The following is a 14,776-nucleotide window of genomic DNA, read 5'->3' as shown; positions in this document are numbered from 1 at the left end:
GAGGCGGGTGACGTGGAGGGACGAATTTACCCTTGCCTCAGAGATTCAGAGACATATGTTTCCATAGCCAACGTCTCCTCCTGTGACAGGGGACTCCTGGGATGTGTGGCATTTACCTGGAGGTTTATCGCACAATCCCCTCATCGATGAGGTGGTAATTGGGTCACCCTCTTTTTACAGAAGGCGATAGCCAAATCGGCATATTCGGGGGGAATGCGCACGGTGGAGACTTGGTCTGGACTCTCCACCGTCGTTACACTGATGGAAACTCCCACACACCTACCTGAGCACTCCTCTGACCACCCCTTTAGAGCCCTCTGTTGCCACGAAATAGTGGGGTTGTGAAAGGCCAACCAGGGAATCCCCAGCACCACCGGATACGCAGGAGAATCAATGAGGAAGAGACTAATTCTCTCCTCATGACCCCCCTGTGTAACCATGTCCAGTAGAGCTGTGGCCTCCCTGACCACCCCTGACCCTAATGGTCGACTATCTAGGGAGTGCACATGGAAGGGTTTGTCCATCTGAACCAGGGGAATCCCTAACCTATGCGCGAAACCGCGGTCCATGAAATTCCCCGCTGAGCCTGAATCTACTAGCGCCTTATGATGGGAATGGGGGGAAAACTCAGGGAAAGAAATTAACACATACATGTGACCAACAGGGGGCTCTGGGTGAGCCTGGTGCTTACTCACCTGGGGTGTCCGAACAGTGCTCGTCTCGACTCCCAGACGAGCTCCTCCAGCACCGGTCGGCAGTGTGCCATCTCTGACCACATCCAGTGCAGGAGGAGGCTCCTCCTCCGATCGCCCTCGCTGCAGCACCCCCTAACTCCATGGGGGTTGGAGCGGAGGCGCTGGGGGGTGGAACCAACAGGACCCGATCCGGACGCCCGCGCGTAGCCAACAAATTGTCCAACCTTATGGACATGTCCACTAGCTGGTCCAGGGTGAGGGTAGCATCTCTGCATGCTAGCTCCCTGTGGACGTCCTCACGTAAGCTGCACCTATAGTGGTCAATCAGGGCCCTGTCGTTCCACCCTGCGCCGGCGGCCAAGGTCCTGAACTCCAGAGCGAAGTCTTGTGCGCTCCTCGTCTCCTGCCGTAGATGGAACAGACACACTCACCCGCCGCTCGCCCCTCAGGGGGATGGTCGAACACGGCCCGGAAGTGGCAGGTGAACTCTGGGTAGTGGTCCCTTGCCGAGTCTGGTCTATCCCAGACTGCGTTGGCCAACTCCAGAGCTTTGCCTGACAGGCAGGAGACGAGGGCGTTCACGCTCTCACCTCCCGAAGGAGCCGGGTGAACGGTTACCAGGTAAAGCTCTAGCTGGAGCAGGAAACCCTTGCACCCGGCAGCCGTCCCATCGTACTCCCTCAGGAGCGCGAGCCGAATACCGCTGGGGCTGGATGGTGCTGGAGAAGGTGGTGGTGCAGGTTGGAGTGTGGCTGGTGCAGGGGTAGGCAGGTCACCCCTCTCCCATCTCTCCATCGTCACCATCACTTGATCCATGGCGGTCCCGAGACAGTGGAGAACGGTGGTGTGGTGTTGCACGCGTTCCTCCATGGAAGTGGAGAGCGCGTCAGCTCCTGCTGACTCCATTATGAAGGGTGCGGGATTCTGTTACGTACCTCCTAGTAGGAGGGAGGTGCAGGAATCAGGAGCAGGAGAGCAATGAAGTCCCAGTGGCACAATCATTTATAAAAGGAGTCCCAACTCAACAACAACATGGGGGGAAACACGCTCAAACGAAGTCGCCACACACAGGGAAAGTAACGCAACACACGGAGGAGAAACCTCTACTCCTAAACATATATCTAAACGGTACAACTACCGAGTGAAAAGAAAACCCTGTGGTGCAGACACACACCCCTAACAAAGTAACACATACAAACAATCCCGCACACAGACTAGCAGGCAGCGGAGGTAATAAACCCACCGAAATCAACTAAATGAAACACAGGTGTGACAAAACAGACAGACACAAACGAAAAGGAAAAATGGATCGGTGGCAGCTAGTAGGCCGGCGACGATGACCGCCGAGCACTGCCCGAACAGGGAGAGGAGCCACCTTCGGTGGAAGTCGTGACAGTGCCTGGTTGTACAAAGTGACAGCCTTGTCGATGCGAGGGGCGTGTGGCTCATGTGATTTATGACATCCTAATATAAGGCCTTGCATGGCTGTTCAAACCTCATAGTCACAGGTTAATTAGTTAAAGGTTACATATTTCCCATGATTAACTGTGTTACATCATCATGCATCAAAGTCAGGGAAATCTAGCTTTAAATGAATGATGAGTTGAATTGTGACATAGATCTCAGCTACAGATAGCAAGAAGAGTTGTTGAGCCTATGTGGGACTTTGTGTGTGTGTGTGTGTGTGCGTGCGTGCGTGCGTGTGTGCGTGCGTGCGGTGTTGGGGAATAGTGAACTACATGTAGTTCAACTAGTAATTTAATCCTGTAGAGTCATAGCCCTGTCTAAGCCTGGGGAGTGGGGGTTCTACTAAGCTAACATATGGAATTGTTTTAAGATGGCAATACCAAGGATCATATAGCTATTTTATTTTGAATTTGAAGACCCCTTAAAGTGTCCTGAAAAATTATACTTTTTTTTTAAAACGAAACCTTGAATTTGGCATTGCTGCTATTAGCCCATAGAAACACATTGAATAACAGATTCACTACATGGAACAACAGATAGTCCCCCCAAAAATAAAAAGGACATTTGTTCAGAAGTGTCTGTCCTATATCTGAGAGATATAAGAAAGATCAGGAACGATTTATCTATTTTTTGACATGTATTTAACCCCTTATTTTAGGCACTAAACTACCTCCATATATACTTTTTGGGGGGCTAAAATAAAATATGGGTGAAGTAGGCAATCATTTCCTTTCTTTTTCAGCATCAGACCTGCCTAATTCTCACTTGGAACATCGATTTTTGTGTTCAATGAACTCAATTACACATTCTGTTAACATTCTTGCAATTTGTTGTCTATGACATTTCAGATTTACATATGATAATTTTTCACAAAGTAGTTTGAATGTAGTAAACTACTTTTTCAGAGTAACTCTAGTTAAGTAAACTATATTTTTCTTAAGGGTAGCTCTAGTTTGTGTGTGTGTGTGTGTGTGTGTGTGTGTGTGTGTGTGTGTGTGTGTGTGTGTGTGTGTGTGTGTGTGTGTGTGTGTGTGTGTGTGTGTGTGTGTGTGTGTGTGTGTGTGTGGTATGTGGGTGTGGGCTTAAGCTTGGGTTTACTAACAGGTGTACAACATGTGGTAAATGTGTTGACCTCCTTTTGAAGTCAGCCATGAACCACTGACAGTGGAGTCAGGTGCAGGAGAGCAGAGAGTTGTGAACAGGCACACACTTTATTTAGGCAGGAGAAACCAACAGACGGACGCCACTGCGTCAAAACCTTCATCCAATATGCCAAAGTGCAAAAACACGCAAACAGTCACAATAATAAAGTACAAACAAATAAACATACCTCGTGATAATAAAACACGGAATAAACGCACACCAGAAATAGCGTGGCAAACATGACACGTAACACGAAACAATCTCACACAAAGACATGAGGGGGAACAGAGGAATAAATACATGTAGTGTGATTGGGGAATGAAAACCAGGTGTGCAGGGAACAAGACAAAACAAATGGATAAATGAAACATGGAGCGGCGATGGCTAGACAGCCGGTGACGTCGACCGCCGAACGCCGCCCGAACAAGGAGAGGAGCCGACTTCGGCGGAAGTCGTGACAACTACATTGAGAACACTAAGCAAATGTATAAGAACTGGTAGACTCCTCTATTGCACAATAGGCAGCTGTAATGGTTATTATTACCCTCATTCCAATGTCTGCCTTTGGCTTCAAATTCTACTAAAGTGCTGTTTTCATCATTTAATTCATAACAGAAACGTGTCTGGTCTGTGAAAGCCTCTACTCATGTATATGCATGCAGGTGTACTGCTGTGGAGGATTCTATAACATGTGGTGCCCCCTGTAGGATAGAGATGAAACAGCGGAGATGTTACTGTAATGATTCTATAGTGCAGGTACGGCATGTCCTCAGACCCAACCTCAACGCTTCCTGCATCCTCTTGTGTCCTGTGTAGAAAACACCTCTGAAGATGACTGGGATCTATATCAAGTCAGTGGTACCAGAGTCTCCAGCCGCCCAGTGCCAGAAGCTGAGGATGGGAGATCGTATCCTGGCTGTGAACGGCATCAGTCTGGTGGGCATGGAATACCACATGTAAGTAGTGTAACATGGAGACTGGTCTTTACTACCCTGTGTTGATTAAGAAGTTGTAATACAGTACTGGATATTATTAAGGTAATAAGAGTTATAAAACACAACATAGAGTAGTGTCGTTCCCTCCCTCTGTTTAACACCCTCTGATGTTCTCTCTCGTTCTCTCCGTCACAGTGGTAGAGAGCTCATTCGTTCATCTGGAGATGCCCTCAGATTGCTGGTGGCCAAAAACGAGTCCAAATCAACGGGGAAGAGCTCAGTGATCACGTGCTGAGTGGAAGGAAGGTTTCATTGGAGGCTTCCCCAAGTGACCTTTGACCCTCAGAAGGGAGCTTAATCTTCTCTCTTTATCCAACTAAGGAGCTTAGTTGTCTGTCAGTACTTTACAAGACGTGTTCCTCAACCAAAGGATAAAAGACACTTGACTGTTTATTTTGTTTTGGTGAATAATCACTCCTCACTGAGCATTTTAAATTAAGCTTTACTGTACATAGAATGAACAGGAGGACACAGAGGAGGATGAAAGCACTAGACTGAATCCACTATTGCTCAAATCTTCTCTGAAGCACCCCTTTTGAATGAATTCAAAAGCAAACACTACATGTGTATCAATATAATGGTCCAGACAGCTTTGCAGAAGTGTTTTCTGTTGCCCCCTTTTCTTGTCAGCATGTGAATAAATCTGCATGGTGAGCTGTCCTTCGTACCCAGAAAGCACTGGGTTTGGGAGAGTAGAAAAGAACAGCGGTTAAGGCAGTTGTTGCGAGCAGGGTGGAGCTATTTCAGTGTCTTCAAGGCCACTATCTACTGACTGAAAATGGCTAGTGCACAGCATTCTGTCTGAAGATTGCTCAGCTTTACAAATGCCAAAACCCATAAGAACTTATGCAAATATACAATTTTTATAGAACTGTAAATTATAATGTATTTTTTGAGTAAAACAATGACTCATTCTTATGTCGTAGTGGCTGTATACTTTGGATATTTACTGACGTGCTATTAGTGAAATACTTTCTGAAGCACTACAGTATAACGAAAGGTTGTCAATGACTCTATGGTTATCTATAAGGCATTTCAGTGGATCTCAGTGATAATCTAATATAGATTCATGCAGGTATCAAAACCTCACTGCTTAACATCTCTGACTTTTCCCATGTGGTGACAGTGACACTATAACTTATGACTGTTTATGAAATGTTTATAAACAAATTACTCTTTATGACAGTTTTAAGTCAATTATCTCTCTTAACAGTGTTAAGTCTTCAATTTTATTGACGACAAATAAGAGTATTCCATTTTTTTATACTTATATTGTTCAGTATTTTTTAACATATTAAATAAATGTTATTTCGATTTTAAAGCAAAATGAGAGCTCCAAAATTCCTGAGTTATTCCCCAATCCCTACATTGCCTTCTACCCATAGAGGTTGTTGCCTCACAGACGGTACAACCTGCATCCCCAGATGGTTGAACACTCTACGGCGTGGGACGTAACAAGGCCAAATAAAGCAACGGCACACTTTGGGGTGAATAAGGACTCCAGCTGTTGGGGGGGGGGTAGCAGGGAACAAAGGGTGTGTCTCACTCAGGGCAGGCACGCTTTAGTGGGCCACCACAAGAGCCGCCATTTATAGTCCCCTTTGGTTTCCACTAGAGCAGCACTTTCCACTACACCACTCAATTTGACACACCCCAGGGATCTCCACTGTGCCCTGAGGCCCATAGGAAAATGGTTGTTTTGGTATTAAAAAGGCAATCTCACACTTTACACACTTTACACAAAACTATGTCAGAAGCTGCTGATTGTAAGGAGTGTCCTGCCCAAGTCTTGTATAACGCTGACATTAATGCACTTTTAATTATCAGATTTAATAATTAGCTAAACACAGCCAATTATCAACTGTAATTGCTTCATGGTGCTAGTCACACAAAGATAGATCTGTACATCAAAAAAGTGCTGATATAGTAAGTTACACAGCTGATACTATAAGTTATACAGGTCACCAAGACAGGCCTTGATGCAAAGTAGTCCTCCCCAATCTGAGGTCGCTTAGAACCAAAGTAGTGGTCACAGTTGAGGATGGGGCAGTCAGTGAACTCCAGCCTGTAGTCATAGAACAGTGTGGCCTGTCTGGGTGAGTCCTCAGGGCCTCCAGTGAAGCCACACTCCCCAAGAGAGCTGTCTGGCGGTAGGAAGGACTCCTAGGAGGGAACTCTGGTTCTGAACACCTGCAGGCTGGTGGTCTGGATCCCAACCCGCTCCTCGATCACCCTGAACAGGCTGGACACCCTGGTGCTCCTAGGAAGAACCACCTAAAAGCTCCCTGGATGGGCTCCTCCGTAGTCAAATGGTATAAGTCTGATACTCAGAAGAATGAACCTGGAACATGTTTGGAAATAGAATAGGTGGATGATAAATATACTGTCTCTTATGATCAGCTATGCTATTTTATACTCCTTACTGTGCAATACAAGGTCTTAATGAGATGTGTCCCAAAGTGATTTAGAGCTGATCACAGAGTTACAAGGTCAGAAATAGCTTTGTCCTGAGAAGGTTGGTTGTCATGGTTAACCTCACAGACTGGCTGTTTTGGTATAGCAGCAATTTGTGGGCAGATCCTACATATTTACTGTTTGTCAGTGCTGCTTGTTTGTTCCTATTGAACCACAAGAATTTGTGAAACAATTCGTCTTGAGTACAAATTGTTGGCTTTTAGCTTTGCCTCATTTTACACAGGCGACTTCGAACCTCAGCATAAACATAAAAGGCTGACATGTATTTTCAATGGGAGTTAATTTTAAGTGGACCTGTCTGGGTGATGTACTGTAGCATGAGTATTTCTGTGTGTATAGATACTGTATGTCTGAGTGCTTGTTTGTGCAGTATGTACTGTATGTGAATGTCTTACCTGTTTGTCTCAGGAGGTGGTGGGCTCCACAATCCCAGCTGACAGTTGGGACTGGGCTGTAGCTTCTCTCTAGTGATCTCCAAACAGCAGGGACCAGCATTCTCTTCTCTCTCATCCTTACCCTCCACTCTTTCAAACAGAATGATAAAACATCAATAGAAACCAATAGAAACATGCTCAAACATCCACACTAGAATGTTTGAGAATGGTATGCGTGTAGAATGGAGACGGAGAGGATGGCTGACGTTTTACGTGCTCCTAACCAACTGTTATTTTGTTTGTTTTTTTGCGTTGTTTGTAACATATTTTTTTACTTATTTTGTACATAATGTTGCTGCTACCGTCTCTTATGACCAAAAATAACTTCCGGACATCAGAACAGCGATTACTCACCACAAACTGGTAGAAGCTTTTTCCTTAAACGAGTCCAAAGCGTCCGACGTGAAGGATATACTGCTTTCCTGGGAACAGGCCCAAATCCCCGTCATTCATGTGAAGAGAAGACAGAGAAAAAGTGGGCGGAGGTCGGGCTCCCTTCAGAGAATTCGTAGGTGAGTGAGTAAAACCCCACTGTCATCCGTTCTATTGGCAAACATGCAATCATTGGAAAATAAAATCGATGACCTACGAGCAAGGTTAAACTACCAACGGGACATTAAAAACTGTAATATCTTATGTTTCACCGAGTCGTACCTGAACGACGACATGAACATCATACAGCTGGCAGGTTTTACACTTTATCGGCAGAATAGAACAGCAGCCTCTGGTAAGACAAGGGGTGCCGGTCTATGTATATTTGTAAACAACAGCTGGTGCACGATATCTAAGGAAGTCTCAAGGTTTTGCTTGCCTAAGGTAGAGTATCTCATGATAAGCTGTAGACCAAACTATCTACCGAGAGAGTTTTCATCTGTATTTTTCATAGCTGTCTACATACCACCACAGACTGATACTGGCACTAAGACCACACGCAATGAGCTGTATACTGCCATAAGCAAACAGGAAAATGCTCATCCAGAGGCGGCGCTCCTAGTGGCCGGGGACTTTAATGCAGGGAAACTTAAATCCGTTTTACCAAATTTCCACCAGCATGTTAAATGTGCAACCAGAGGAAAAAAACTATAGACCACCTGTACTCCACACACAGAGATGTGTACAAAGCTCTCCCTCGCCCTCCATTTGGCAAATCTGACCATAATTCTATCCTCCTGATTCCTGCTTACAAGCCAAAATTTAAGCAGGAAGCACCAGTGACTCGGTCAATAAAAAAGTGGTCAGATGAAGCAGATGCTAAGCTACAGGACTTGTTTGCTAGCACAGACTGGAATATGTTCTGGGATTCTTCCGATGACATTGAGGAGTGCACCACATCAGTCACCGGCTTCATCAATAAGTGCATTGATGATGTTGTCCCCACAGTGACTGTACATACATGCCCCAACCAGAAGCCATGGATTACAGGCAACATCCGCACTGAGCTAAAGGGTAGAGCTGCCACTTTCAAAGAGCGGGACTCTGAGAGCTGCCCAGTAACACAAGCCTACCAGTCGAGCTAAATTACTTCTATGCTCGCTTCAAGGCAAGTAACACTGAAACACGCATGAGAGCATCAGCTGTACCGGATGACTGTGTGATCACGCTCTCCGCAGCCGATGTGAGTAAGACCTTTAAGCAGGTCAACATTCACAAGGCCAGACGTATTACCAGGACGTTTACTCCGAGCATGCGCTGACCAACTGGCAAGTGTCTTCACTGATATTTTCAACCTCTCCCTGTCTGAGTCTGTAATACCAACATGTTTTAAGCAGACCACCATAGTCCCTGTGCCAAAGAACACTAAGGTAACCTTCCTAAATGACTACCGACCCGTAGCACTCACGTCTGTAGCCATGAAGTGCTTTGAAAGGCTGATCATGGCTCACATCAACACCATTATCCCAGAAACTTTAGACCCACTCCAATTTGCATACCGCCCTAACAGATCCACAGATGATGCAATCTCTATGGCACTCCACACTGCCCTTTCCCACCTGGACAAAAGGAACACCTACGTGAGAATGCTATTCATTGACTACAGCTCAGAGTTCAACACCATAATGCCCTCAAAGCTCATCACTAAGCTAAGGACCCTGGGACTAAACACCTCCCTCTGCAACTGGATCCTGGACTTCCTGACAGGTGGTAAGGGTAGGTAACAACACATCCGCCACTCTGATCCTCAACATGGGGACCCCTCAGGGGTGCGTGCTCAGTCCCCTCCTGTACTCCCTGTTCACTCATGACTGCACGGCCAGGCATGACTCCAACACCATCATTAAGTTTGCGGATGACACAACAGTGGTAGGCCTGCTCACCGACAACGACGAGACAGCCTATAGGGAGGAGGTCAGAGACCTGGCCGTGTGGTGCAAGGACAACAACCTCTCCCTCAACGTGATCAAAACAAAGGAGATGATTGTGGACTACAGGAAAAGGAGGACCGAGCACGCCCCCATTCTCATCAACGGGGCTGTAGTGGAGCAGGTTGAGAGCTTCAAGTTCCTTGGTGTCCACATCACCAACAAACTAACATGGTCCAAGCACACCAAGACAGTCGTGAAGAGGGCACGACAAAACCTATTCCCCCTCAGGAGACTGAAAAGATTTGGCATGGGTCCTCAGACCCTCAAAAGGTTTTACAGATGCACCATCGAGAGCATCCCTGACGGGTTGCATCACTGCCTGGTATGGCAACTGCTCGGACTCTGACCGCAAGGCATTACAGAGGGTAGTGTGTACGGCCCAGTACATCACTGGAGCCAAGCTTCCTGCCATCCAGGACCTCTATACCAGGCGGTGTCAGAGGAAGGCCCTAAAAATTGTCAAAGACTCCAGCCACCCTAGTCATAGACTGTTCTCTCTGCTACCGCATGGCTAGCGGTGCTGGACTGCCAAGTCTAGGGCCAAGAGGCTTCTAAACAGCTTCTACCTCCAAGCCATAAGACTCCTGAACATCTAATCAAATGGCTACCGAGACTATTTGCATTGCCCTCCCCCCTTTTACACTGCTGCTATTCTCTGTTATTACGTATCTATGTATAGTCACTTTAATAACTCTACCTACATGTACATATTACCTCAATTACCCTGACTAACCGGTGCCCCCACACATTCACTCTGTACCGGCACTCCTGTATATAGCCTCGCTATTGTTATTTTACTGCTGCTCTTTAATTATTTGTTACTTTTATTTAACTGCATTGTTGGTTAGGGCTTGTAAGTTAGCATTTCACTGTAATGACTACACCTGTAGTATTCGGCGCATGTGACAAATACAATTTGATTTGATTTGATTTGAATTGAATGCTGATTTTGCTTTACCTTACTCGCTGTAGTTGGTTGCTCATGTCCCTGTAATCAATCTCCCCATCGTTGCCTCTCCTCAGTAGCTGAGACAGCAGATCCAGCTGAAATTGCAGACATGGAATCCCCAAATCTGTCATACCTAAGGATGTAAGGGATTTCCAATTTGAACTTATTGCTTTTTATACCAGAGACAATCTACAGAAATTGTGGCTATTAGATGTCCATTATAAAGTGCTAATCCCCTAGATAGTGATTCTTATATCAATGATGATGCTATCTCTCCAGTGAATCAGCCATTGAATGGCTCTATCCACAGAGGCATTAGCCAAGAGTTAAATAAAGGTTAAATAAAATGTAAATAAATAAATAAAAGAGGCCTGAATGTTGGATTTAAGGCTGACTGTGCTCCTTGGTTCTCCTTGGCTCCAACTTTCTGAAGGATTAATGTTTTCTTCTGAAGAAACTTACAGTATACTCAATGTCTGGGGCCTGAAGGACAAAAGGAACATTGTTCTGTTTTTGTTTCTCAGGGCGAGCTGTTATCTGTGGGGGGTGAGAGGGCCACTTACAAGCTCTCCAGGAAATGAACAAGTGCTTGCATTCTAAGCAGTCTGAATCAGAACACTGACCATAAGCACTTATATATCTTCAATAAAAGCCCACACAGTCAGTGGCATTCAGATAGGACTGACTCAGGAGTCTCATAAAACGGTTTGTAATCGCTTGCCACGGTGGTTTTCTTTATGTTACATTTAAAGGAGCTGAGAACAGCCAGTTACATTTGACCTTACTTTTCAAGGGGTCTACAGTGGAAAGACTCATCGCAACATTTCCAAATGGAACTCACTGAAACATGCTAGAGTGAACTACTAGCATTGAAAAGAGTATTTGGACTCATTATGAGGTAATCCTTTGACATACTTTAATTGCAGCCATGAGCCCCAGATGAAAGCTTTGAGATAGATTTTCCAGCTGATATTGGGTCATTTGGCTGGGAATGAGGGTGTAACAGAGCAGAAGAGGGATGGATTACTCAGCTCAAAGTCCTCGGGGCCGATGGTACCAGTGCTGTCTGTGTCACACAGGCTGAACAGCTCCACTGCCTGTTCCTGGTGCTCCTGGAGCCAGAGAGTCATGTGATCCAGAAACCGCTCATACTCCGTCTGGTCGGACCTAAAGGCCTGGCAGGTATTCTCTAAGGCAGCCTTACGGGATGAAACACAAAACCATTATCACAGTGCTATGTTGCATAACACTTTCAGGCTAGGTTCTCACAAGGTGCATTTGAGAGTCCTCACATTGCTACTACGCACTACGCATAAGGATCCTGATGTACACTACCGGTCAAAAGTTTTAGAACACCTACTCATTCAAGGTTTTTCTTTATTTTTACTATTTTCTACATTGTTGAATAACAGTGAAGACATCAAAACTATGAAATAACACTAATGGAATCATGTAGTAACCAAAAAAGTGTTAAACAAATCAAAATATATTTTATATTTGATACTCTTCAAAGTAGCCACCCTTTGCCTTGATGACAGCTTTGCACACTCTTGGCATTCTCTCAACCAGCTTCACCTGAGATGCTTTTCCAACAGTCTTGAAGAAGTTCCCAAATATGCTGAGCACATATGCTGCTTTTCCTTTACTCTGCGGTCCGACTCATCCCAAACCATCTCAATTTGGTTGAGGTCGGGGGAATGTAGAGGCCAGGTCATCTGATGCAGCACTCCATCACTCTCCATCTTGGTCAAATAGCCCTTACACAGCCTGGAGGTGTGTTGGGTCATTGTCCTGTTGAAAAACAAATGATAGTCCAACTAAGCCCAAACCAGATGGGATGGCATATCGCTGCAGAATGCTGTGGTAGCCATACATGTTAAGTGCGCCTTGAATTCTAAATAAATCACTGACAATGTCACCAGCAAAGCACCCCCACGCCATAACACCTTCTCCTCCATGCTTTAGGGTGGGAAATACACATGCGGAGATAATCCGTTTACCCACACCGCATCTCACAAAGACACGGCGGCTGGAACCAAAAATCTCAAATTTGGACTCCAGACCAAAGGACAGATTTCCACCGGTATAATGTCCATTGCTCGTGTTTCTTGGCCCAAGCAAGTCTCTTTGATGTTGAGATGTGTCTGTTACTTGAACTCTGTGAAGCATTTATTTAGGCTGTAATTTCTGAGGATGGTAACTAATGGACTTATTCTCTGCAGCAGATGTAACTCTGGGTCTTCCATTCCTGTGGCGGTCCTTATGAGAGCTAGTTTCATCATAGCGCTTGATGGTTTTTGCCACTGCACATGAAGAAACTTTCAAAGTTCTTGAAATGTTCCGTATTGACTGACCTTCATGTCTTAAAGTAATGATGGACTGTTGTTTCTCTTTGCTTATTTGAGCTGTTCTTGCCATAATATGGATTTGGTCTTTTACCAAATAGGACAATCTTCTGTATACCACCCCTACCTTGTCACAACACAACTGATTGGCTCAAACACATTAAGAAGGAAATAAATTGCATAAGTTAACTTTTAAGAAGGCACACCTGTTAATTGAAATGCATTCCAGGTGACTAACTGACTTGGTATCCCCCTTTCCCTTTTACCTCATGAAGCTGGTTGAGAGAATGCCAAGAGTGTGCAAAGCTGTCATCAAGGCAAATGGTGGCTATTTGAAGAATCTCAAATATAAAATATATTTTGATTTGTTTAACACTTTTTTGGTTACTACATGATTCCATTAGTGTTATTTCATAGTTTTGATGTCTTCACTGTTATTCTACAATGTAGAAAATAGTACAAATAAAGAAAAACCCTTGAATGAGTAGGTGTTCTAAAACTTTTGACCCGTACTGTATATTTGAGTATTATGTGTTGCACCATACCATGTTCTTCTCATCTTTGGTCAGTATAATAGCCCTCTTCTTTTTCTTCTCCTTCACTATGTCCTGGTTGATAGGTGTTCCAGGGTATAAGGCAGTACTGGGCTCTGTGTTTGGATCTGAGGTGGCCTCAGTGCTGGTCTTCAGTGTCTCACTCTGGGCTCTGAAGACAAAGAGAAATGAGTTACGGTGGTTCCAAAATTTGTTTCTTTTTCCATTTCCTTTTAATAGAACATTGTTTGAGTCGTGATTCAACAAACCTTTTCATTTAGATACAGACTCGACATTGACCAAAATAGAATGGGAAATGAAGACTGACAAAGGGCAAACCAGGGTTTGCGATGTCTCATCCTTCCTCCCTATCTATAACAATGAGGGCAGGAAACAACATAGTGGTGACTAGTTAAACACCAAGCGCCAGAGTGTGCTGGTTACTGCTCTCCCAGGTTTCCTTTCAGTCCCTTCCCTGAGAGAGAGAGCTCTGCTGGGGTTGGAGAAGGCAGCCCCCCCCCCCAGACACAGGAAATTCCATCTGGAGACTGGGGGCCCGGTGTAGAGCCCCTCAGGGGGACACGTCAGCTCTGGGTCTGGGGTGCAGCTCACTGTAGACCTAACCCTCCCAGCAGATATCCAGACCAGGCCGGGGGGCAGAGGGCACCTATGAGCCCCACAGACTGTGGCTGTGAGGGGGGTATGATGGGTGCATGGGGTGGGGGTGGTGAGCAACAGCAGGTAGAAGACTAATAACTTTGAACTATATGAGTCAGCCCTGCAATGCAGTGTCCAGTCAGAAAACAGATCAAGAGTAAAGCACCAGCAGATGCCAACAGCAATACAGATGTTCATAGACTAAAAGATTGCCTGTTATACAGATACTGAATGGTCAGGCCCTAACATTTTTACCAGTCCTCCATAAAAACAATGCCTCATAACCTATTACCTATGAAACTTTTTACCCAAATGTATGACAATCTATAATATATAATGCATACTGTCTAATATTATGTAATGATAAAAAGAAGTATCCAATTGTTTACATGTTTCCCCTTTCACAAACACCTGTCCTCTGAGAAAACAAATTCTTTGTGTTCATTTTCACAGCCAAAGGATTACCCCTCCCTGGAGTTTCTCTCTGGATTGATGACTACCCCCCCTACATTTACTTAATCTGGTTTAGAGGAAGAAAAACATGACCTGATCTGATTACTGATAAAAGAGAAACATCAACACAAGATAATCTACAAATGAAACCACTTAGGCCACCATGAAAAAGCCCTGTCTCAGTCATTCTGGTATGAAGGAAAAATGTCAGGGCACAAACACACAGCATCAGTAGTGAACTACATAACACATCTTCTTTTACTACCC

At 45.0% G+C, this 14,776-nt stretch overlaps 1 protein-coding gene and 1 long non-coding RNA gene across 4 annotated transcripts in view; one reads left to right on the top strand and one right to left on the bottom strand.

The window, feature by feature from the left end:
* LOC106601496 (ras-associating and dilute domain-containing protein) overlaps nucleotides 1-5,218 on the top strand; it is a 34,479-nt gene extending 29,261 nt beyond the window's left edge. For all 3 annotated transcript variants that reach the window (XM_045715254.1, XM_014193722.2, XM_045715253.1), the window contains 2 exons: nucleotides 4,122-4,261; nucleotides 4,436-5,218. In XM_045715254.1, the coding sequence (XP_045571210.1) occupies nucleotides 4,122-4,261; nucleotides 4,436-4,535 (240 nt within the window). In that variant the 3' untranslated portion in view covers nucleotides 4,536-5,218. The remainder of the gene's footprint in view (nucleotides 1-4,121; nucleotides 4,262-4,435) is intronic.
* Nucleotides 5,219-5,815: 597 nt separating this feature from the next.
* LOC106601497 (uncharacterized) lies at nucleotides 5,816-13,564 on the bottom strand. The gene is made up of 5 exons (XR_001328020.2): nucleotides 13,412-13,564; nucleotides 10,531-11,720; nucleotides 7,564-7,631; nucleotides 7,171-7,299; nucleotides 5,816-6,641 (listed from the first exon to the last, which is right to left on the bottom strand). It is a non-coding gene; the product is annotated as an uncharacterized lncRNA (long non-coding RNA).
* Between the last annotated feature and the right edge of the window lie 1,212 nt (nucleotides 13,565-14,776).

This window comes from Salmo salar, chromosome ssa03 (assembly GCF_905237065.1).
Source record: "Salmo salar chromosome ssa03, Ssal_v3.1, whole genome shotgun sequence".
NCBI lineage: Eukaryota > Metazoa > Chordata > Actinopteri > Salmoniformes > Salmonidae > Salmo > Salmo salar.
Note: the sequence above shows the minus strand (reverse complement) of the source record. Positions and strands in the feature narration are given on the sequence as shown.